Raw genomic sequence first — 22,559 nt, forward strand, 5'->3', positions numbered from 1 at the left:
TCAGCTCAGAGCCTCGCCACATACCTCAGCCAGGTGAGGGCCCCCAGACTGTGCTGTGTTGGGGAATAGGTAGGTGGTGGCAGTGTGACATGGCCACATGGCTGGGGGAAGGCTCTGTACTGACCCATCTGGTCTCCCTGTCCACTCACTCTCCACCAGGTCCCTTACGCCACAGGACCCCATGCAGTTTGCTGTGGCCACAGCACAGAGCAAGGCCAGCTGGCCCAACTCAAACCTCACATAAAATGCAGGTGACATTACAGTTTCAGCTCTTCCTGGAACCAGCATGATCCCTGAGACACAGATGACCTGGAACCCCCAGCCCTGCCAGCTTCTGAGATGCCTTCATGGCAGTCCCCACCACCCTCTCCCCTTCCTCACCTCCCTGGGCAGAGGCTCTCCAGGTGCTCTTGTGTGAGGGATGGAGGCAAGCAGACAGCCTTGCTCTCAACAAGGTGGGTGGGAACAGGCAGGAGGAAATGCTGGAGCTGGTGTGGCAGCTGCGGAGTGACCAATGCAGGTCCAAACCCCTGCTCTGCCTGCTGCCAGCTGTTCTGAACCTGTCCTCCCTCCAAAAAAATAACCACACACACACACAGAATATGTAAGCATACTTCCCTCGTGAGGAGGCTGAGGGCTGATGTGGGATATGCACGGACAGTTTAGTCCCCACACCCAGGCACAAGTGACTGTATGCAGCTGGCACTGCTGCAAACAGTGCTGGCCAGCTGTGACCCTGACAGGTGACACACCACAGGAATGCAGGGGGCGAGGGGTGATACAGGAGCAGGACACTTCGACTGGGCCTCTGGGGGCTGAGGGGAAGGAAAGGCATTGCAGGAGGGGCAGAGGCATGGAGATGCAGCCGCATTGCTAGGAAGGGTGGGGCTGGGAACGGTCTGTCCCACCCTGGGCCTCAGTTTCCTCATCTGTAGAACAAGTCCTCAGTTCTGTCACAGGCTGAAAAACTCAAGTCAGCCCACTGTAGAAAAGCCGGGAGTGTTCATCTGAACCGTGAATTCAGCTTTTATGCTGGGAGCAGAGCTGTGGGGCTGGGAGCAAAGCTGTGGACATGAATGCGCTCCATTCACCATGCACAGGCCAGCCCTGCGGCCACCCAGCCTGCAGCTGAGCCGCCAGGCCTGACCAGGGCCACTGAGTACCAGGCTCTGAGGGCAGCACCCTGACTGAGGGGCTGAGGCAGAGGTTTCATACGGAGATGAGCTTCATGCTGTCACCCTTCACAAAGTACTGGCCAAGTCTCTGACCCCTCTAGGCCTTGCTTTGTGGTGGAAGCTTGGGGACACCTTGGTGGGGCTGCCTGTCTACTGGGCAGGGTGTGGCTGGAGGGACATGGGGCACTGCTGACACAGTGACCAACATGCCTCCGTCGGTAGCTGGTGCCTGCCCTCGGCTGGCACTGACTGCCCATCTCCATTTCCCAGAGCCCTGTGTGATAGGCCTGGTGGGCAGAAGCCTCTGCAACCTGTCCGGGCCATCCTGAGTGCTGCCGAGGGGGTCTGGGACACAGGCATTCCCAGACTGCTCTAGTGGGGAGAGGGTGAGTGGATCCTACCATCAGGTCATGCGCGAGGTCCTGGCAGGTGCACCGGGTGGAGGAACCTGTGGTGTCAGCCCCCTGTGCCCGGCGCCTGTGTTAGATGCATCTGCAGCTGTAGAACAGTGAAGACACCAGAGGAAATCCAAGGATGGGATCAGTCGCAAAGGAAATAGCTTATTCGCTTGCAGCCCCGTGCTTCCCCAGCCAGTCCTGGAATCCTCATCAGGAATTCCTGAGTTCACTTCTCTTTTGGGGAAGCTTGTAGGTGCAAGCTCTTGGCCTACATCTACCCTCAGGCCAAAGGGGTATGGGCAGGAGGCTATCGGAGACAGTTTAAGGTGGTGGCAGCAGCTGGGAGCCAGTGTGTGAGGGGCTGACAGGACTGTGACACAGAGAGGCAGTGCTGGCCAGAGTGCTGGGGTGGGAGCCAGGGTAAGATCTGTGGGAGAGAAGGATGCTGGGACCAGCAGGGCCTTGTCTGGGCACAGGGCCAGGTGGCGCTGGGGCCCCAGCTGTTGTAAAGATGCAGTTTAGCCAACGTGAGAACACTCAGCTCTCTTCCCAGGGGAGCTGCAGCCACAGCAGGGTACCAAGTCCAGGCAGCTGTCTAACATGTGTTTTCTTGGCCAGGGTCAGCCACAGGGCCAGGGTGCTAGCCTGGAGGTGAGCCCTGTGAGGTCCCAGGCAGAGGGGGCTGCTATGCTCAGAGCAGGACTCCTTCTTCTGGTAAAATGGGCCACGTCAGACCCGAAAGCTGGATGTTCCTATCAGAACGCTCCCTGCTCCTGGTCTCTTGGCTGGTGTTCCATGGCACAGTGCAGCACGGGGTAGCTCTGCCCAGCTGGAGCAGTGAGGCCCCCAGACCAGGCCCTTGCCTTCCTGATGGGTCCACATCGGCCACCTTGCTCCCTGCAGTCAGGTCCCTATCCCCACAGAGGGTCTTCTGTGCTTCAGGATCTGGCCTTGGTGTCAGTCTCTGGACTCTCCTGGCCAGGCCCCCCATTGCAGCCAGTCTGCAGGTCACAGCTGCACTGTGCTCACCTTGAGCACTTGCAGTTCCCACCTTGCTAGTGTTTGTCTGATGCTCCATTGCTCAGGATGTGGCCCTGTCCCTGCTGGGGAAGGGGGTCTCCCTGCCACAGTCCCACCCTGACTCCACCAGGAGCTCAGCCCAGCCTCCTGCTAAGTGTCCATCTCATCCTCCTGCCCTGGCCGCAGACCTGCTGTGCCCAGGGCTGTTGTACCCCTGGTTGTGGTCATCTGGCCTCCTAGCTACACACTGGCATGCTCCCCGCACCTCTTCAACCACGCACCTGGTGGAAGGCATTGCCCGTGACCAGGTCCCTGGACCTCCCAAGGGTCTTGGGAGGCAAAGAGCAAATGGCCTGATGAGCACTGGGCCCTAGAGCCTGCTGTGCTTGGGAGCGGGGCCGAAGGATCCCTCTTCTGCTTCCTCTAGAGACCCTCAGGCAGGGCCTGGGGCTGTGGCAGTTGGGGAAGCAGAAGGGTCCCTCAGAAACCAGAAATGCAGCTGGGAGCCTTTTTCTTGGTTCTGGGAGAGAAGTGAGGTCCAGGGGTCAGGCGGCCCTCCTTTGGGCTGCAGGGTGAAGACAGGAGGCTGAGGGTGCCTGTGTTCTGGCCCTCCTAGTCCCTGCATGAATGCCGGGGCAGTGCCTGTCCTTTTCTGGTTACCCCAAAGGCTCCAGTCTTGCTATGGATGAGACTAAGCCTGCAAAGGAGAGGACTGGTCTAAGGATGGAAACCTGGGACCGGGCTCCCTGGCTTCTCAGAACATGCTCCTAGTGACATGCTCTGTGATCAGACGCCTCTGGTTTGGAAACAAGGAGCACCTTGGTTTCAGACACCCCACTGCCCACTGCCACTGGGATCTGAGGACTGTCAGGGACCAGGGCTGTCTCAAACAGGGTTAAGTCCAAAGGGGCTTCTGTTGGGCACCTGGGTGCCCTGTGGAGCCTGGCTGCTTGCCCATGGCCCTGCTGGCTCCCTGAGAAAAGGGCCTGGGAGGTACTGGCGGTCCTGTGTTCTGGAACCTCACTCTCCCACCAAACCGCAGTGAGACCCTGGGCATGTCACTTCTGCTCTGGGCCGCAGCTCCTGCCTCAGTAAAATAAGTTGTTTGTCCAAGATGGTCACTCAGTTCTACTAAAGTGACCTTGGGGGACCCTGGAGTGCTTTGGTGTCTCTAGTGCAGCTGGCACTGGCATTAGCCTCACCTCACTGGCATCACCACTGACCTCAGAGAAGCCTGTCTTGATGTCTCTGTTTCCAGGCCCCAACACATCATATGCAGACGGGGCCCTGTCCCAAGCACTTGAGACTTTTCTGGGCCTCTCTTTGTTGCTAGGCGGAACTGAGTCCAGGGCGCTTGCCTCTCTCCCTTGGCCTGGGCTTGGAGATTTGTGGCTGCACCCCTGCTCGGTGCACAGCCAGCCATGTCACAGGAGAGCCTCTTTGGCTCTGCCACTCTCCACCTTCCCTGTCCTCAGGAGCTTAGGATGCACGACAGGTAATGGGACTGGGAGACAGAGGGGCAGACAGACAAAAACCAGGCAGACAGTGAGGCCCCTCCCCGGCAGAGGCTCAGTGTGAGAGCAGGTGGAGGAGGCATGAGTCATTCCTGCTCACGCTCACAGGGATGGCGCGCAGGCCTCCCCAGCGACTGATGATCGCCTGCTGGAATCCTAATGCGATCCTGCCCCCTCATTCGAAGTGGCTCTGAGGCAGCGCCCCTGTGCTTGGTTCACCCAGCACCTAGATGGAATCGTAGCTGACCCCAAGTGGACAAGAGGACAGACAAGGCCACGGTGCAGCTGCCCAAAGAAAGATGCTGGGCAGGGAGGCCTCAGTTGCCCTGTGTGCTCACCAGCCTCAGAGTGTGGTGGGTCCTTGGGTCCTTCCCAACACTGAGCTCTCAGGAGTCAATGACAACAGCTGCCTCCCAGGCCAGCTGCTTCCTCCCTCTGCTGAGCTTGGCATGAACTCTCTGCAGACGCACTGCTGTTTCCATGACAATCAGGGCAGACACCCTCACCCTCAGACTCTCTCACCATAGCACAGACCAGTGGCGGGTGAAGCTGCTGACCCTTGAGCTGGGGCTGGTGTGCCCCCACAGGGGCCTGACTTGCTGTACCCTGAGAGACAGGGCAGTGGGCAGGGGAGAGGGGAGGACCTCTGGTGACCTGTTCCTGGCTGGAGCACCATGGCTGCGGTAGGCCTCCTGGTGGGAGGGGAGGCATCCTTGTTACTGAAGGGGCACTGGAGGGAGGGCCCCAGAACGTGGCTCGCCCTTGTCACCCTGTGGCCTTGTCAGTCTAGACTTCCTCTTGTGTGGCGGCTGCCGTGATGCCCTGCAGTTCTATTCATCTCCGAGAAGTGGCTGTGAGAGGCTCCTGGGCTCACGAGGCTTGAAACATTTTCATTCTAGGTGTGGAAAGTGGGGCTCAGAGGGGTTACCCGGCTTGCCTAAGCCCCTCTGCCTGGCCCACTACCCTTGCCCCAAGGAGAGCACCAGACAGCCCGAACCATCCCTCAGGCCTGGTCATCCTCCCACTGCTACTGGCCTCAGGAAATGGGGAGGTGTCTGGGGACAGAGCTGGATGACCAGGGTCACTTACAGTCCAATCTGGTTAGTGCTTCCCTCTTCCTCCCGCAAACCTCAATGCTACCTTGACAGATTGGAGAATTGGATTAATGAGGGTTAATGACTCAGTGAGCTCCTGCCTGTCCCTGGAGCCAGTCTGCGGGGACAGCACAGGGCACATGGTGCTGACGGCCAGTCTCAGGAAGTGGGAGGTGGGGGGTGCTGGTGCCTGCTCAACTGCTGGGTCCTGTCTCCCAGCGGAAGGCCTGCCTGTGCTCTGAGCCTTCTCTCGCAGGGCAACCACCACTCCCACAGCTCTCAGGGCTGGGGCAGCTGTTTCCACTCCTCTAGCCTGGCCTTTAACACGGAACCCTGCTGCCCCCGTGGTTCTGTGAGCATCTGAAATGCTGGGGGCCATAGGCTCGGCCCTGCCTGCACGGAGGGCTCTGTTTCAGCTCGAACACCTCAGCTCCTGGCACCCATTCTCCGCCACTCCACGGCTCTCAAGTCCACACTGCTTCATCCTTGTGTCTCCTGGCCCAGCCACAGGCCTCTCAAGTGTAGGCCCTGGGTACCCGTGCTCTGGAGTCCCCTTGGTTTTGAGACCCTCGCTCGGCTCAGCACCCAACCCTCTTCTGACTCCCTTTCTCCCAGGCTCACTTCAGATTCAGGACTCCCAAAAAGACCTGAGAGGAGCAGCAGCTCATCCCTTAACAAGGCAGGGTGCAATCCTAAAGAGTGGGGGCAGAGCTTGGGGCCCTGGGATGGCAGGCCCACCCCGGCCTCTGGGTGCCAGCAGGCTCTGGTGGGGCTGCCCTTGGCTCTGCTGCCAGGCTCACTTGGGCTGCCTTGGTTTTCCTTGAAGTCTACCTTACCCTAGAGGCTCGGGTCCTGGTAGTGGTGAGACAGCAGTTATTCTGGGTGACAGTGAAGTACATCACAAGAGAAACATGGTCAACAGGTCTTCCAAGGAGGCTGGAGCCCACTATCTCCCACCCAGGCACTGTCCAGGCCTCATGAAGACACTGCTCTTCCTAAGACGACACATCAGATATGGAGCTGAGCTTCGGGCCCAGCCTCCCCTGGAAGCCTCCATGTCTTCCTAGCACCTTTCCTCTGGACCCCCGCTGGTCACCCTCAGACAATTCCTAAGCTCCTGCAGCATGCACAGCACTCTCCTGCCTCAAAGGACAGAAAAGAGCATAGCAAAATCCTGACTTCAGAGTACGGAGTCCCCAGAGAGGGACCCCACCTCTCTAGCAGCAGAGAATGCTAACACTTGGGGTGGCCAACACCAGGCTGTGCCAGCCAGGGAACAGGTGGAGATGACTCCCGCCTGGGAAGAAAGGTCCCAGGCCATGACACAGCCTACCAGGCAGGAAGCTGGGGCCCTGCTCCATAGCATGCAGAGGGCCCGTTCTGGGCTATGGCTCTGCGTTCTGTCCCATGAGGGCACCTCTGGGCAATCTCCTTCCCATTCCACCACGGTCATGTCTCCTCAGGATCCACCTACCTGCTTCTGCTCTGGGGCTGCCCCCTGTACAAACCCTCCAGTACCTCCCATGGCAGGATGTGTAATCCAGGCCCCTCCCAGCTTATCTCCTGACTCCTGCTCCTGTCTCTGTCGCCTCAAGGCCTTTGCTGTGCTACCCTGCATGGGTTGCTCTTGGGTTTGTGTAGCTAGTCAGCTACCAGACTCCTTCACCTGAAGTAAGCCCTAGTCACAACCCCAACCCTTTTAATTTGCTGCACAGCTTTTAGCACCATTGGCCCCTGTTCTCATTGCCCATGGTCTGCCTATGAGCACAGTGCTCTCTGCTTGGGGACTGCTCTACCCAGCTCTGCCCAGCATGGGGCGGATGGCAGGCAGGGCCAGATGGCACATGCTGCAGGTGTTTAGCGTGGCAGCTGTGCATGGGGGCAGGGGTTGGGATTGCCTGGTTGCTCCCCACCCGCGTGCCCCTGGCCCCACCCTTCTGCACAGATGCACCTGCTCCTGGCCCACAGATGGGCTGGGTCAGGGTAGCGGGCACAGGCCTCACACTCAGACCCGCCACTTCTGTGGATGCCTAGAGTGTGGCTGGGGTGAGTGATGGGCACCTGTAGGAGGCTCTGAACGGGCTCAAGCTGGGCCTCCCTCCCCCGCAGCAGGCCCTGCCCTAGGCTGGCCCTCCAGCGACAGCTGGCCTGTGTCCTTCCTCACTGTGGCTTCGTCAGTCAATGGGTCAATCTGGCAGAACAGACTGAAGAGGCATTTGATAAGTAGGTGCTCTTCTGGCTTTAAAACAAGCAGGAACTATCTGATCCTGTATTCTGGTGAATGAAGCTGTGGGTTTTATCTTCACATCCTGTGGCCAACCCCCTGGGGTTCTGTGTGCAGAGGCCCCAAGACCCAACTCCACTGTTGCGCTCCCTCGGTGGGTTCTGGTGCTTCTTGCTGGAACACTGTGCTTGGGACCCCTGCTCCTGCCCCAGCTTCTGCTCCCTACACCCCAGCTGCTGCCACCTGCAGACAGAGGCCCCCAGTTCACAGGACTGGCCTGGCTGAAGTGGAGACTCTCGAGTGGCACAGGAGGACTGACAACCTGGGGTGGCCACAACTCCTGCCCTCAGACACTCACAGGCCCTGGGTTTTCATGAGGCCCTTGACTTTTCCCTGGGGATGAGAAAAGCCACCGCACAGGGCTGCCCATCCGCACAGGGCTGCTCAGCTGCCCATGCAGGCAGCTCAGGAGGGCATGGGCAGCTTGGGAGGGGCTCATTTTACAGAGTACTCAGGCTTGTAGGTCCCAGGCCAGTGACAGATGGGGCTCCTCTGGGATGGGGGCCAGGGCAGGGGTGTGTTCCGGCCGAGTCCAGAAGTCAGAGCCTCTGCTTGCCGGTGGCCCCCTCCTCCCTGCAACTATGCCTGGTGACAATTACAGTGCTCATAGTAACAGCACCAGCCAAGCCTGGCACTTCAAACAGCAAGGGCTGTTTAAACAAGATAACAGGCTGCCGCTAAAGCCCTAGCTCAGGCCCTAATGGCCTGAAAAGCCCTTGCTCTGAACCTGCCAGAAACAGCTGAGCATGCTGCTCCCTGCCTCCCGCAGTGGTTCGGCCTTGCCACCCTGCCTGGGCAGTCCTGTCTGCCCTTCCTGGTTTCCCTATGTGTGCAGTGTGGAGGGGGTGGGGTGACCCGCAGTAATGGCAAGGGTGGCTGCTTCCCAGCCCTGCCCATTCCCCTGGGCAGCGGCGGGACCTCCAGGTCAGAAGACCCCCCACTTTGCCGCAGGGACTTTTCCTGAAACCTGAGTTTCCTCATCTGTGTGGTGGGGACCCCCTTCGGGCTGGGAGGCTTAGAGGTTGTGCATGTGGGGCACCAGCACGCCCTGTGCCAGGCTCTGCCAACTGCTCACATCTCCGGGCCTTCCATTTCCACTATTCTGTTGTCAGCCAGCACACACATGCTATCTTACAGCCTGAGCCTTCAGAGTACTTCCAGAACTGCCCTACCTCCTCACTAGCCAGGGGAGGGGCGGGAGCCCAGGAGCTGTGCTGCTGGGCCAACCTCCACCTGGGCAGTCCAGATGGACACAGGTCCACATGACTACCCTGGGCCCCAGCCAGGCCAGGGCCCCAGCCACAGTGCCAGGGCCCAGTGTGAGATGGAGGTGGTGCTGTACCCGGAACACTTTCTCATGCCTCAGCTGGCCTTCACCCACCAGACAGAGCTCTCCCAGAAGTCCGCGTGCAGCCTCCAGGATGTTGGCACCCCTGTCCAGCCCTGCAGGTGGGTGGCTGCTGTTCCCCAGCACAGGCCCAAGGCGCCACCCCCCTCACCCTCATGTCACTCTGTTTTGCTTTTTTGCTCTCACCAGATCTCAATCATCACTGACTTGCAGGGTCTTAGGTCCAAATGAGACCCCCCGTATTCCCACAGGTGTTGGTCAAAGTTGCTAAGGAGGCAGAGCCCCAGGGTAAGTGTGATATGTGGCAGGCATCATGTGACCGGAGGTGGTGACTTAGCAATGCTCAAAGACTCCCAGTCCTGGGACAGAAAATGTCAAGATGTTGGGAGTATTTGCTCTGAAAGGGCCTGGAGTTCCTGTGTCCGGCTCCCTGATTTCACACCCAGACCCAGAAAGGGAGGCCATGGGCACCCTCAGCACCTGGGTCCCACCTGCTCTCACATTGACCCTATATGCTCTCCTGCCCTACTGGGAGGACTGGCCTCTTCCAAAGCCCCAGTCCATTTCTGTTTCCGCTGAGAACTGTCTCCTATTTGTTTTTGTGTTAAATCTTGCTTTTAAGTAACCTGCCCCCCTCTCTCCCCACCAGCCAGTGTCAGTCGCTGAAGGGAAATTAACAAACAGCATGACACAGGTGTGTTGTAGACCGGAAGCTGTCAACACAGACACAGGCCTGGCCAGGGGCTTGCATGCCATCACCATGCGAAGAAACCACAGTGTGAGAAACCCCTCCTAGTTTCGGCTCCAGAATCCCCAGGAACCCAAGCCCGATACCCTTGCCTGGTTTGCCTTTGCTTTGTTCGGCAAAGTGCACCCTGCACTCCTAGCCACTGGCACTGCAGCCTCAGACCCACACCTGTAGGCTCAAGGGCTTGTGAGCCCCTCTGCAGCAGGCTCAGGCTCTTTCCTGGGAGGGACATGAGAAACTGGGGGTAGTGGGGAGAGATCCCAGTGGGGAACCTCTGCCTGTGGCCAAAAAGATGGTTTTCAAAAATATTCACCCTCAAAAAATAGATATTTGGGTCGTTATTGCTTGAGCTGGGTGGCCCTGCGGGCCAGGGACTTGCCCATTGTTACTCCTCCAGCTGGGCCAAGCTGCCTTCAAGGCTCCAGGCCCCCTTGGTCAGGATGCTGCTGTGCTTCTCCCGTGGTCACCACAGGCTAGGAAAAGGTGTGTGGGGCTGTGGCCCTGGCCGGCCTAGGCTGGAACCCTTAGGACACAAGGCCCAGGGCCCCAGCCGACTCTGGTTTCATTATTAATGAAATTAGAGAAAGTACATGAGCTGAGGACATGTCCACCACGAGGTGTGATGAAGCAGGGATTAGGGTGAGCTGCAGCCAGGCTCCTGAGCTGGCCTAAGCTTGTCCACTATCTAGACGGGAGCCACGTGCAGGGAGAAGGAGCACATTTCACTCTGCCCTGGCCAACACTGGGTGTCCCCCGTGAGATGCCCAGGGCCATACCCCCTAGCTGACTGTCATTCCAATCCCTCCAGAAACTAGACTAAGCCAGTGGGGCCTCGGATGAAGAGGGCTATGCATCCAGTCAGCACAGAGCCTTCGGCTGCATCCCGTTCTCGCTGCACTCTTGTGTTGTTCAGGGCCGGTCACAGAACTCCCCTGAGTGGCAGATCCCCCCCATCTACACTGGTTACTAGGGACCTCCAAGTTAGCAAGGCCCCCAGCACTCTCAGCCTCCACCATGGAGTCTGTTCTAGATAGTGGAAAATTGTTTTTCAGTTATTGGATTATACAAATCCCTTAAAACAATAGTAATCTGTGTCTTAAAACCCAGAGCTGTTCTCATGTGTGTGCATCGAGCAGAGCTAATGCGCTCAGGAAATTAATTACCCGCTGGCCTGGGCAAGCCTAGCAGATGCAGGTTGAGGGGATGTGGGGTGGGAAGCAGCTCTGCCCTGAAGCTCTTGGAACAGTTCAGGCAGGGCATCATTGTGAGCATCCAGCCTGATCACGAGGCAGAGCAGGAGGTGCATAAACTGGGAGGGACACGGTCCTGGGGCTGAATCCTGGCTCCGTCATCACAGGGCGCTCAGGCAGCAATGCCCACCCTGGGCCACACTTGGGATTGGACACTGTGCATGGGACCTTGCCCTGCCTGCTTGGACCTTATGCCGCCTGGTCCTCCGTCACCCCTGCCGCAGGGCACTGTGCATAGCTCTGTGCTCTCCATGGCCCCCCAACAGCCCCCTCAGTCCTGCCTTTGTTGACTGTCCCCACTGCTCCCCCGCAGCCTTGATTGGATTCTGCAAGGTCCAGATCAGATCACCACCCTCCACGTTCATCCCAATCTGCCCAGGCCCTGCTCCCAATGTCTAGGTTCCCTTCTCTCCTGCAAAGTTGGTCTTTGGGACAGAGGAGGCCCCCGCGCCTGGCTTCTCTGCACCTAGAAAACTGCTTCCGAGGGAAGGCTCAGGGCGAGTCACAGAGAGCATGTGGCCAGCATTCGTAGGCACTGGGGAAGCCAGCCTGAGGCCAGCCCTGGCTACATAGGTCCTCCAGGGGCTGCTTGATGCCATCCCCAGCTGACCTGGGGGAGGAAGGGATAGGACCGTCTCTGTCCCTAGACTGAGTTTGTCGGGCCCAGGGCCCACACATACTGCGTGAACGAGGACTGCTTCCTGCATGGATGTCAGAGGCCTTGTTCTCGGATGGAGAACATCAGAGGGCCCCCAGCTTGTGGTCTCATGTTAGCCAATCCAAGGTTGCTCTCTATGGAGTAGGATTCTCTAAAATCTGCCGAGGAAGAGCGGGAGGGAGGCAGGCAAGTGAGGAGCCGCTCTGGCAAATTCCCTTTCTCCAGCGGCGTAAACACGAACAGACACAAACCATGCGGCCACAGGGTCAGAGCTGGGAGTCACTGGGGAAGCACAGTGGGGGACCGAAAGGCAAGGACACTGTCAGGTTCTTCAGTAAGATGGCAGAAGCGGATCAATCCTGCCATACCCCAGTGACTGAGCCTGGCTGGCAGACTCTTCCTGCCACGCTTGGGAGTCACTGGCTGTGGTGCGCTGGTCTAACAACTGGCATGGAGGCGGGGGCTGGGGAGGAGTAGAACTGTTTTGTAGCATTTGCCAATTCCAGGGTTGTGATTACTCCCACCTGGCTGATTTGAAGCCACAAATATAATGTCAAACAGCTCACAAATGTCCTGAAAATTGAAAAATTAGCTCTTGTGAGCCAGTATGAGCCAGCTCTAGCCCCTCACTGCCCTGGCATGCACAAAAGGAGGCTCTGCCACCACTAGCCCTGAGTCTCAGTACTCTCCTCTGCAGGGGGCAGCCCTGCCCGGCACGGTGCCGAAGAGAGCTTGCTTGCTCTCCTCCCTCCTCCCTCAAGGCTTACCAGCACTAGAGCAAGAGACTGACCCCTACCTTCCCAAAAAGGAGGGCCTGGCAGAGCCCACTCAGGCTGACACGCTGTGGCAGGAGCACTAACTAGTCTGAGAGGTCTGAGGAACACCATGGACATCCCCATGGAAGTTCTGCCAAGGCTCCTGACAACATCATCATGGTGGAGGAGACGGAGCGATGGGGCTGGCATCCTGGCTGCTGCCCTGCTGTGTTCAGTGAGAGCTTGTGCCCTGGGAATGGCCTCTAGTGACACAGCAGGAGGTGACTAGCATGGAGGGGTGGCTGATGCACTGAACGACAGAGCCACCAGGTTCATGACAACAAGCAGCTGGGGGCCAAAGGAAAAGGCCCTGCAGGCAGAGCAGGTGTGGGGGCAGCCCAAGCAGCAGGGGCTTGAGCCCAGGGCCCTGCCTCCTCCTGCCTTGCGGCTGACCTCTGACCAAGGACCTACCCAGGACAAGGAGCCGCTGTACAAGGCAGGCTAAGAAATGGCCCCGCCCTTGGAAGCTCCCAGTGTGACAAGAAAGGAGAAGCTGCTGTTGACAGGGGCCTTGTGGCTGCATCCTCCCTTGGAGCAGAGGAAGGAAGGAGCTAACCCAAGGACGGATGTGCTAGCAAGGGCCTCAATTTAGGTGCCAGGACATGCTGCCTTTTCCACCCCTCCCTGCTCATCCCTCTCCCATCTTGGGCTTGAGCCAGCACCCCATGGGCTCATGCAAAAAGCCTGGGACCCTAGGCGAGCGGATAGCCAGCATTCACTGAGCACCGGCCACAGGCTCAGAGTGGCCCAAGGCTGACTGAGGTGGCCGCAGCGCCAGTTAAGGCTGAGTGCTGGGCAATGAGGCAAGGGAACTTGGATGTGGGGAGCCGGTGCTGAAGGGATGGCAGGGGCTGTTCACAAGTGTTGGTGGGGCCTCTAGGCCACGGGTGGGCCAGCTATAGATGTGTGCCCAGCCCTCTTGAGGCTGGCCCCGCCGCTCCAGTGCTCAGGAAGGATAACAGGCCATAGAGGGGAAGCCAGGCCAAGCTTAGAGAGGGATACGGGCTGGGGATATCATGTGGCCAGCTGAGCCCTGCTCCCAATTCCACGCCTGCCAAGCGAGGTGCCATCAGGGTGCTGCTGTGGGCTTGGTCCTCTGTGTCTCCCACCCCTGTGGAGCCTGTCAAGCTGCACTGCCATGGGGGCCGTCCAGTCCTTGGGAGCCCAGTGTGCCAGCCTGGCCCTGCTTCTGGATCTGGTCAGGAGGCTCTGCTGTTCCAGGGTCATTATAACTTAAGGATGCTGCAAACAAACTGCATGTGGCCCTGGCACATTGCAAGATCAGAGGGAGCTGCTTGGGAGACCTGTCTGTGTCGGGAAAAGGGCGGCAGGCCTTCTGGCTTGGAGCTATGCCCTTGACCAGGTCAGGAACAAGAGGCAGAGTGAGACCATGTTCTGCTAGGGCTCCCTGTGATCCTGCCACTGACTAGGCCAGGAGACAAAGAGAGGAGGGGAGTGTCAACCTTGACAGCCACTCACTTCTCCCAAGCCCAGGTGTCACTGTCCTCCACTCTCCTGAGGGGACGCTGGCTACACAGCAGCTCCCAGGGTGGAACCCAGTCTATAGCCCCAAGGACCTTGCTGGAGCACCCCAGCACCCACAGGATGTAGGAGCAGTAGGGTGAAGAGGGGGCCGCTGGAATTCCCAGGGGCCAGTGCCAGGACCTTCCCTGAGAGCCAGTGTCTCAGCCCTAGGGTATGTGAAGGAGCCTCTCTGAGGCTCAGTGTCCTCATCTGCAAAGCCGGCTGGTTAAGGACACTGAAGAATGTGCAAGGTCCCTTCTCAATCTAAGCCCTGGTATGCTGGGCAGAGGGGATCATCCGTGTCTGGCTATTGGCCATTTGTAATTCCCTCTTTGGACAAATATAACCAGCTCTGTCATCAATAGGTGGAAGCCTGTCTTACTGGAAACACCTTGTTTCACCCACAACACACCATTTTATGGTACAAATGTTTAAACTCCATTTTTAAAGCACTAAAACAAGCTCTCTTTTTGGGGTAAATGATAAACCGCAGTGCTAGGGTGGCAGGAACATGCTGTGTTCACAGGACGGCCTTGGGCAGCCCCTCCTCAGGGCACTGCACACACTCCTGTTACGGAACAGCAGTGGGTCTCCTCGGGAAGGGCTGAGTGTCCCAGCTGCTCTGCACCCAGAAGCCAGGGCCTTGGAGCTCCAGCTTTTTCCAAGCCTACCGCCTTCCGCCCGCTCCACAAAGTCTGCAGAGCACTCACTGTGTGCCAGGCCCTCTGCTCATAGCACCGGCTGTGCCGGGTGGGTGTGGACCTGCCCTCATGGTGTGCTAGGGGTGCTGACCTGCCCTGGAGTGGGGAGGGGTTCCGCAGGAAGCCAATAGCCCAGGATGAGGGACCACTATCAGGGCTGGGCAGAGGCCACCTGCCTGGAGGCTGGCTGCTCAAGCACTTGCCACTTGCAGAACTTGCCCCACAAAAGGCATGTTCTTAGGTCCCCCGTTCCCTGGGTACGCTCACTGATAACATGTTGACCAGCTGTCTCTCAGATAAGTGGCAGAGACACCAGGCCTCCCACGGTGCACCTTGCTGTGACCCAGCCTGCCTATGGGGCTCAAGTGACTACCGTGGGTCCCGGATGAAAGCACAATGGGGACACCGCTGGGAACTGCTGCCTGCCAGCTCTAGAAAGACAGGGCAGGTGTCCCTGGCAGCACGAGGCTTTGTGGAAATGAAGCTATGGCTGGGCTGGTGTGGCTGCCTCCTGCTTGTCCCCCAGTTCCCTGTGCTGCTGGGAGAGTTGCGCTAACCCTCATGCCCAGCCCCTGCCTGAGCCTTGCGCCCGCACAGCAGGTCCATCACAGGTGCACAACAGACCCGCCACAGGGCTGGGAGTGCTGACAGCTCCGTCGGGAAATGGGCAGTGAGCTCCCTGTGGGTTTCCACATGAGAACATTTGACACTTTACAACCAGACCTTTTAATCTCGCCTTCTGAAGGATCCCACAGCATTAGGCGGCCGGCAAAGCCCATCAGCTGATCCGCAAGGGCAGAGATTGGGCAGCAAGTGCCCACCTACCCCCTCAGGTGCCTCCAGTGGGGCTGAGTGAAGACTCAGGCTCTGCTGGCCACAACCACCTGGGTCTGCCCCTCAGCGTGGGCTGGTAGGTGCCAGCTTCTCCTCTTTGCCTTTCCCTCCTAGGGCAGCAGAGTGACTGTCTTTGCTGACTGACCCTTGTGTGAATGTACTAAAGAGGAGGGGCAGAGCCTCTGCCATGGCTCTGGCTAAGTGGGAGGCCCATGGTGGGTCCTGTGTGTGACACATGGCCTCTCAGGAACTGTCCTCGTGGACTTGAGGGCTGGGGGCCCACAGCACTGGCCGTGTGCCTGAGCCTTGGTGCCTCGATCTGTGACAAAACTAACAGGCACTGCTGCCCCATGGGATCGTTCAGGGGACAGGTGCGCCAGAAAAACCCTCTTGCGTTGCTGCGCTGTGTTCAGGCCTCCCCTGCTGCCTGAGGAAGCCCCAGCTGAGTGTTGGGCTTGGGGGCACCGGGGGGTGCCTGCCACACCTGCAGGGCTCGGCCCTGGTCAGGACAATGGTCCACCAACTCCTTCGGATGAGGGTGGGAACTGTGGCCATGGAGGGGCGCGGCTCCCTATATGGCTTGCTGCCATACTCCACAGACACCCTGAAATCTGCCTTCCCCGCTCTGAGGTGCTGCCCTGCACTCACTGCAGCCCTCACACCTGGGAGCCCAGAGACACTGATGTTCTCCTTGGCAACGTGCTGACGCAGAAGCCAGCGGGTGGGCCGGGGGGCTGTGGCTCCTTCACCAGGCGTGGGGGTGGGGAGGCACTGCCAGCATCAGGGAAGATGAGGCCTTGGGAGCTGAGCACAGAAGCAGAGCCATGGAGAAGCCATGTCCAGAGCCCTGGCACTGGGCCCCAAGGTTCATTCGGCTTTTGTGAAAACGAGCATGGCCTGTTCTTGGCTGCCTTGCCTTTGACAGGGCCCAGGGAGGACAGTTCAGCACATTCCAAAATGAGACGGCAGAGAGTGGCAGCCCTGTGCCAGCCCCTGTGCCAGCACTGGCCCTGGCCCTGGCGCGGCTGGAGGTGGGCTGTCCTCACTGCCGGCACCATTCTGGGGGCCAGTCCACCTCCAGGGCCAGCCCAGCCAGCGGGAGGAATCGCGGGAGGGGATTGTCTTTCCTCGGCAGCCTGTTTGTTTTCCATCTCCACATATTACTGGTAGAGCATGAAAGGTCAGAATCATTTGGAATCCAGTGAATTTCCAGCCTTGCTTGGGTTTCTCATCAAGAATTTCCTTTTCTGGTGAACAACCACTTCCCCAGGCCTGCAGAAACCAGGCTGATGATGGTGGGTGTGCCAGCCTGGCTGCCAGCCCCTCCCTTTAGAAAATGCCCTGAATGCCTGGAACCTCACAGGGATCCCTGAGGCCAGGCCAGTGGCTGCTGTCCCTGCTCATGGCTGCCCACCGTGGCTCTCCCCAGGGACAGCCCTGGGAGAGGGAAGACTAGAGATGCGAGGGCCCACAGCGGCCCCCAGCCCATCCAGGGCCTGCCCTGAGGAGCTCACTCACACATTACTAGATAGAGGGGTGTACAGGTGCCAGGCTAGGTTAGAAAAGGCCTCCCAGGAGGCGCCACTTGGGATGAGACCTGAAGGATAAGGGCAGGGGGATGAGAGGCAGGTATCAGGATCGTTACAAGCCTAAGGCTGGACAGAGCAATATTGCTGGAGCAAAACATGTTGACCACGGCTGGAGCAGAAGGAGAGAAGAGAGAGGCAGCAAGGTGGGAGGCACAGGCCAGGCAGAGCTGAGAGGGCTGCTGGCAGGCAAAGGCCTAGCCTTGGGCCCATCTGTGAAGACACCTGGGTCATCTCCTCACTGACAAGTTCAGAAAGCAAAGGTAACAGCCGAAGCCCTCCATGAAACACTGGACCAACTCAAGGCCCAGGTATCCTGCCTCCTGGGTCCAGCACACCTGCGGGCACAGCCAGTCAAAGGATGCAACTGGGAGCCAGGCCTGGTGTCTGGGGAATTTGCCATGCCTGCCACTGAGTTGATGGATGAGGCCAGTGGTGCAAGCCCGTGTGACTGGCAGCTGCAGGGTGGCTGGCAGACCCACCATGGCACTGTCCCAGGGTTCCAGCCTGAGCACCTCATTTTGCCTTGCAGCTTCTCAGCCCCAAGGCCTCTGCCCATGGCCATGCCTCATCAAGGGAGCCTGACCTCACTCATCTGCTGGGATGTCCCCTCTGCCCAGAACCACACATGGGGCTGAACTGGGGGCAACCATAGGGTAAGGGGCAGAACCCTGGAGAGCACACAGATACACACTGGGAGCAGGGTGGATGCAGCTGCCTGTGTACACACCTGCCTGCCCATCCATCATTCGTTTCCCCCAGGCATGCCATCAACACGTAGGCACAGTTCCAGGGAGAGCCCTGAAGCGAGGAGTGGAGGGAGGCAAGCCTGCCTCCCCAGCTGCCTGATGAAAGCCGAAGATCCTCTCTCAGAACACTCAGGCTCCTAGCACCATGGCCACAGCCTGGAGCTGTCCAGTTTCCCTGGCTGGGGCACAGGGCCAAAGCTAGAACCATTGTTGCTCTCGGCTGAACCCAAAGAATAAAGCTTGCCTTAGGACTGGGTGAAGCAAGGAGTGACCTCAGAGGCCAGTGCTCCCAAGTGGGAGGCTGGGCCCTTGTCTCCCAGTATCACCCTCCGCTAGCCCCAGGGCACCCACAACTTCATGACTCCTTGTTTGCCCCCACTATCCCATCCCCAGGGTCAAAGGCCTCTCTCTTAAGGAGAGACTTGAAATCTGTGCTCAGGGCGTCCTGCTGGGCAAGACAGCCCCTCCCTTGTCTGCCACAGCCTCTACCACTGCCACTCCTGGCTGTGGCCCCCTTCGTGTGCTAGACCTTCTGTATTGGCTGGGCCTGAGCACACTGCTCCACTGCTTCACCTGGCTCCCCACTCTCTCCAGCAACTCCACTCTCAAGCCCCCAGTGCTTGGCACTGGGCCCAGGTCTCCCTCGGGCTGTGCCCATGCCACTGTGAAAGAATCCCAACACCTGCTTTCACGTCGTCCCCTTTCCACCAGGACCTGGCTTACCCCTTCTAAAGAGCTCTTAACCCCATCTCTGCCAGACTCTCAGGCTCAAGATGGGGTTGCGGGGCTGGCTGCTGTTCCTGGACCTACATGCTGGTAGGAGACTGGTGCTGGCAGGAGCTTCATGGATTTGCCAAACTATCACACGGACTGACCACGGATGCCCGGCGGAGCATCACACTCTCTTGCCCTGTGGCCTCCACACCCTGAGTACTTCAGGCATGGGACATGACACCTGCACTCCACACCCTGTTCCCTCTGCCCCCACCTTGCTGGAGCCGCCTCAGTTATCGTGCAGCAGGGCCAGGCCTGCGCCTGGTTCCCTTTCGGGCTGCGGACTGTCCTGGACCTCGCGAGTCCTCTTGCTTCCAAGAACCCGTGACAGCATGAACAAGCAGAGGAAAACCCCCGGCCCCACTTACTGTCTGGTTATCCTCGTAGAGTTTCAGGTCGTAGCCGCTGAGCTCCACACAGAAGATGATGGCTGTGACGCCCTCGAAGCAGTGGATCCACTTTTTGCGCTCTGACCTCTGCCCCCCCACGTCCACCATCTTGAAGGTGAGCTCCTTGAAGGTGAACTTGTTCTCCACGATGCCCGTGGTCATGTCCCGGGAGCGCAGGATGTCCTCGACAGTGGGGATGTAGTCAGCTGCGGCGATGCGCTCCAGGTCATTCAGGTAGTAGGCCGCGTTGTCCTCCAGGTGATACTCGCTGGAGCGGCTGAAGCAGGCCTGTGCCCCTGGGTCGGCCCAGAGCCGCCGCATGACGCCCAGCAGCTCGGGTGTGATCTCGCCCTTGCTCTCAGCGGGGCCTGTCAGCGCGAAGAGCTGCACAGCGTCGTAGGCGCGGTCGGGGTTGTGGAAATCGATCCTGAGGGCGGCCAGGGCCCGGATGATGCGGGTCAGCGAGTCGATGGCGTTGTAGATGATGAGGGGCTTGTACTCCTTGCAGGCCTCCAGGTTGAAGCCGCCGCTGTGGATGATCTTCATCTGTTTGACGATGGTGCTCTTGCCTGAGTTGCTGGTGCCCAGCAGGAGCAGCTTGATCTCGCGGCGCTGCCGTTGGCTCTCTGAGCGCAGGTGGCGGTCAATTCTCCGGGACCGCCGGGCTGCTTCTTTTTCCTCTGAGCTTTGCCGACATCCCATGGTCTGGCAGCAGCGGGCCCAGACAAGGAGCACGGGACGGGGCGCCTCTCCCTCTTACCACAGGGGACGCTGAGACCAGGCAGACGAGAGCCCAGCTGCCCTGGAGGCACTCAGTGCCAGCAGGGGGGTGAGGCCGAGCCACACTGCAGCCCCTGCCCCAGCGCCTCTTCTCCAGCCGGCATGGCGCTCTGTGCAGCGGGCGGTGGCCGCCCCTCCCCACTAGTGACACTCCACCTCCCTAGTCAGCAAAGTGGCCTGATTTGCCGTAGTCATTCCCTGTCCTCAGCGACGGTGGGAAGCCATCCGCTTGTGTCTGCCTCGGCTGCTGCCGTCTGGTTGCTGGTTGCTGTGGCGATGTTGCTGAGTGGTTGGAGGGTTGGAGGGCCGGTCGCTGGTGTGCTCCCTGCAGCCCCCCGCCTCTGGCTCCCACTGTGCATCCAGCCCTTCACCTGCCAAACACAGAGAAGAGTGTGAGCCTCCTCCCTGTGGCCCCACCTCAGACTGGACAGTGAAAGGGAGCTCTTCTGAAAGCCGAGCAGCAGAGACTGGCCTCGGAAAATGAGCCGGCAACAATCCATCCGACCCCCTCTCCTCCATGGGGCACTGCAGGGTCCACACCACGGTGTAACACGTGTGTCTGCTGCTGCCTGGACAGTCTGCCTGAAGCCAGGTGCATGAGGGAGAGGAGGGTGTGTGCGAGGCCTCTGCCCACCCAGCCCCCATGCTGGACTCCCTTCTACCGCATCCAGTTAGGATTCAATAAGGTCACCCTGCTGTGATGCCCCCTGGCGCCCTTCTCCCAGAGAGCATTGATAGAGCTCAGCCTTGCCCTGTTTTACACGGGTGGCCAGGCCTCGGCCCAGCCCTGGGATAATTGAGCACCTCTCTGACTCTCACTACCCCCGCAGGAGCTGAGTCACTGCTAATCACAGGGAGGAAAAGCACCAGGAGGGAGGCCTGGCCCCTGCCTTCCCTTGAGGGCACTCTGCTGGGCCAGCCCAGGAGCCAGCAGATAGGCAGGGACCAGAGCAAGGTGGAGGCTTCAGGCTGTGGGAGCATCGTGAGGTGCCTAAGCACAGTAGGCAGGGGCGGCCTCACTCCCGCAGAAGGAGGTAGAGGGGGGCTTGGGCTGAGACCAGGGAGTTGGGGACTGCACATGGTGCTGTGGTGAAATCCACCTGGGAGAGCAGGAGCTGTCACAGTAGCTCCCAAGGGAAGAATCTTTCACCAACCCCGCGAGTCAGGGCCTCCCCATCCACCTTTCCTGCCAGCAGGGAGGGGCACACCCTAGGATGCCCCTGTGACTTTGTCGGGTGTTTGGATCAGGCCTCCCCACATGAAGGGCAGCTCAAAGTTCGGGCTTCTGCCCCTGGCTGTGAGCCCAGGGTGACACCAGGCCCCACCCAGCTTGCACGCACCCCTCTTGCTCCTTCCCTGACCTCTGTCCCTTTCCGGAGACCCACGTAGCCTCCCCATCCTGCCACAGGCAGCATTAGCCCCTCTAATACCACCCATCAACTCTGTGACGGGCCCTGGGGTGGGAAGGCCCGAGGCAGACAGACCCCAACAGCCAAGGCCCCACCCCCAACTCCTGCGTGTGACCAGCATCTGAAACTCAATCTGCTACAACCTTAGCAAATGGCACTTCATCCTCCCAGTAGCCATCCATGCCCCTCACTGTACCTTGCCCCTCACAGACCTTGACCACTAGTTCTGGCGATCCTGCTCTGAAGCAGGCCCCTGGTGGGCTGTCCTCTCCCTGGGCAGAGGTTCTGATCTCTCCTGACAGTGGCGGTGGCCTCTCACACCTGCTCCCTAGTCCTGCCAGCCTCTGGCAGCCAGAGGCTCTAATGCCACCTCTTTCCCTTGATCAAACCCTGATGTTACCCCCATCACTCTCAGGGTGGTCTCATCCTTCATGCCTCGATTGCCTCTCCCAGGTTGTGTGGCCTCTGGCGACTTACTCCCATCTCAGAGCCTGTCCCTCACTGGCCACAGGTATCTGTGAAGAGTAAAGCGTCCAGCACAAGCCTGGTCCTCAGAAAGTGACAGCCAGTAGCAGTCACTGCCCTGCTGTGCTTGTTGCTGTGAGCATCACCTTCCCCCCGTCATCCTCCTCCATAGCAGCCCTCAGCTAATGTGTGACCTACGTGACCTCGTGTGCTGCTGTCGCCCCTACCCCCAGCCAGAGTGCGGGTGAGGAGGGCCCGTCCTGGCCTCGTTCCCCACTGGGAACAGGGCAGTGCCCGGTGCATAGTGGGTGTTCAGTAAGCACTGGTTGGTGGAAGGAGGGAAGGAATCACTGGAGAGGCTGAGGAACTTTCCCGCTTCACCGGGCAGCCATCGATGAGAGGTGCACCAGGGAACGCCCTAGAAACATCTTTGCCAAGAGAGCAGTGATTAAACAGTCACTCAGCCCAATCCCAATGACGCTGAAAATTACATCTGAGAATGGAAGCCCCGAGATGACCTTCCCGCTCTAGCACACAGTGGGCAGAACATCCGCTTAAAGATGACATGTAGCCCCTTAGGTGTGGAAAGGTGTCCAAAGCCCTCAGCCCACTGCCTGGGGACCCAGGGTCCTCCCTGTCAGCACCATCATTCCAGCAGGAAGCCAACATGCTCCTTTCAGAAGGCAGTGTCCAGTCCAGTGGGAGGTGTCCTCTGTCGTCATGACTGTTCTTCTCAATTCAGCGTTTGAAAATGTGAGGTACAGCCAGGTGCCCCCTCCGTCCCCAGTGGTGGGTAGAGAAGCTGCTCTGTCCGAGGATGTGTGATTTGTGCTTTGGAATGTATGTGCTCCATGGCTCCAAGGCTCCAAGGCTGGGGAATCAGCGAGCAGGCCGGGGACACTGAGCTGGCAGCCTGGGCCCTGAAATGCTGTCGTCTGGAAGCCTGGAGCTAAGGGCTGCCCAAGCAGTCTTTGATCAGTGTGCACCAGCAATGGCAGGGCAATGTGGGAGGAAAGGGGAAACTGAGGCCAGGGAGCAATCAGG

General features: G+C 59.2%; 2 protein-coding genes across 3 annotated transcripts in view; one reads left to right on the forward strand and one right to left on the reverse strand.

Annotated features, from left to right (window-relative positions):
* The window catches only part of RSPH14 (radial spoke head 14 homolog), an 86,877-nt gene that overhangs the window by 27,015 nt on the left and 37,303 nt on the right, over nucleotides 1-22,559 (forward strand). The window lies entirely within an intron of this gene.
* GNAZ (G protein subunit alpha z) overlaps nucleotides 1-22,559 on the reverse strand; it is a 53,830-nt gene that overhangs the window by 9,646 nt on the left and 21,625 nt on the right. The window contains exons 2-3 of one of the 2 annotated variants that reach the window (XM_025400653.1): nucleotides 19,798-20,012; nucleotides 18,841-19,610 (exon numbers count right to left, since the gene is read on the reverse strand). In XM_025400653.1, coding sequence (XP_025256438.1) covers nucleotides 18,841-19,563 — 723 coding nt within the window. In that variant the 5' untranslated portion in view covers nucleotides 19,564-19,610; nucleotides 19,798-20,012. Of the gene's footprint in view, nucleotides 1-18,840; nucleotides 20,027-22,559 lie in introns of those variants that run through there. The other variant, XM_025400652.1, reaches the window with a different exon arrangement.

The sequence above is a fragment of the Theropithecus gelada genome, chromosome 10 (assembly GCF_003255815.1).
Source record: "Theropithecus gelada isolate Dixy chromosome 10, Tgel_1.0, whole genome shotgun sequence".
Classification (NCBI taxonomy): domain Eukaryota; kingdom Metazoa; phylum Chordata; class Mammalia; order Primates; family Cercopithecidae; genus Theropithecus; species Theropithecus gelada.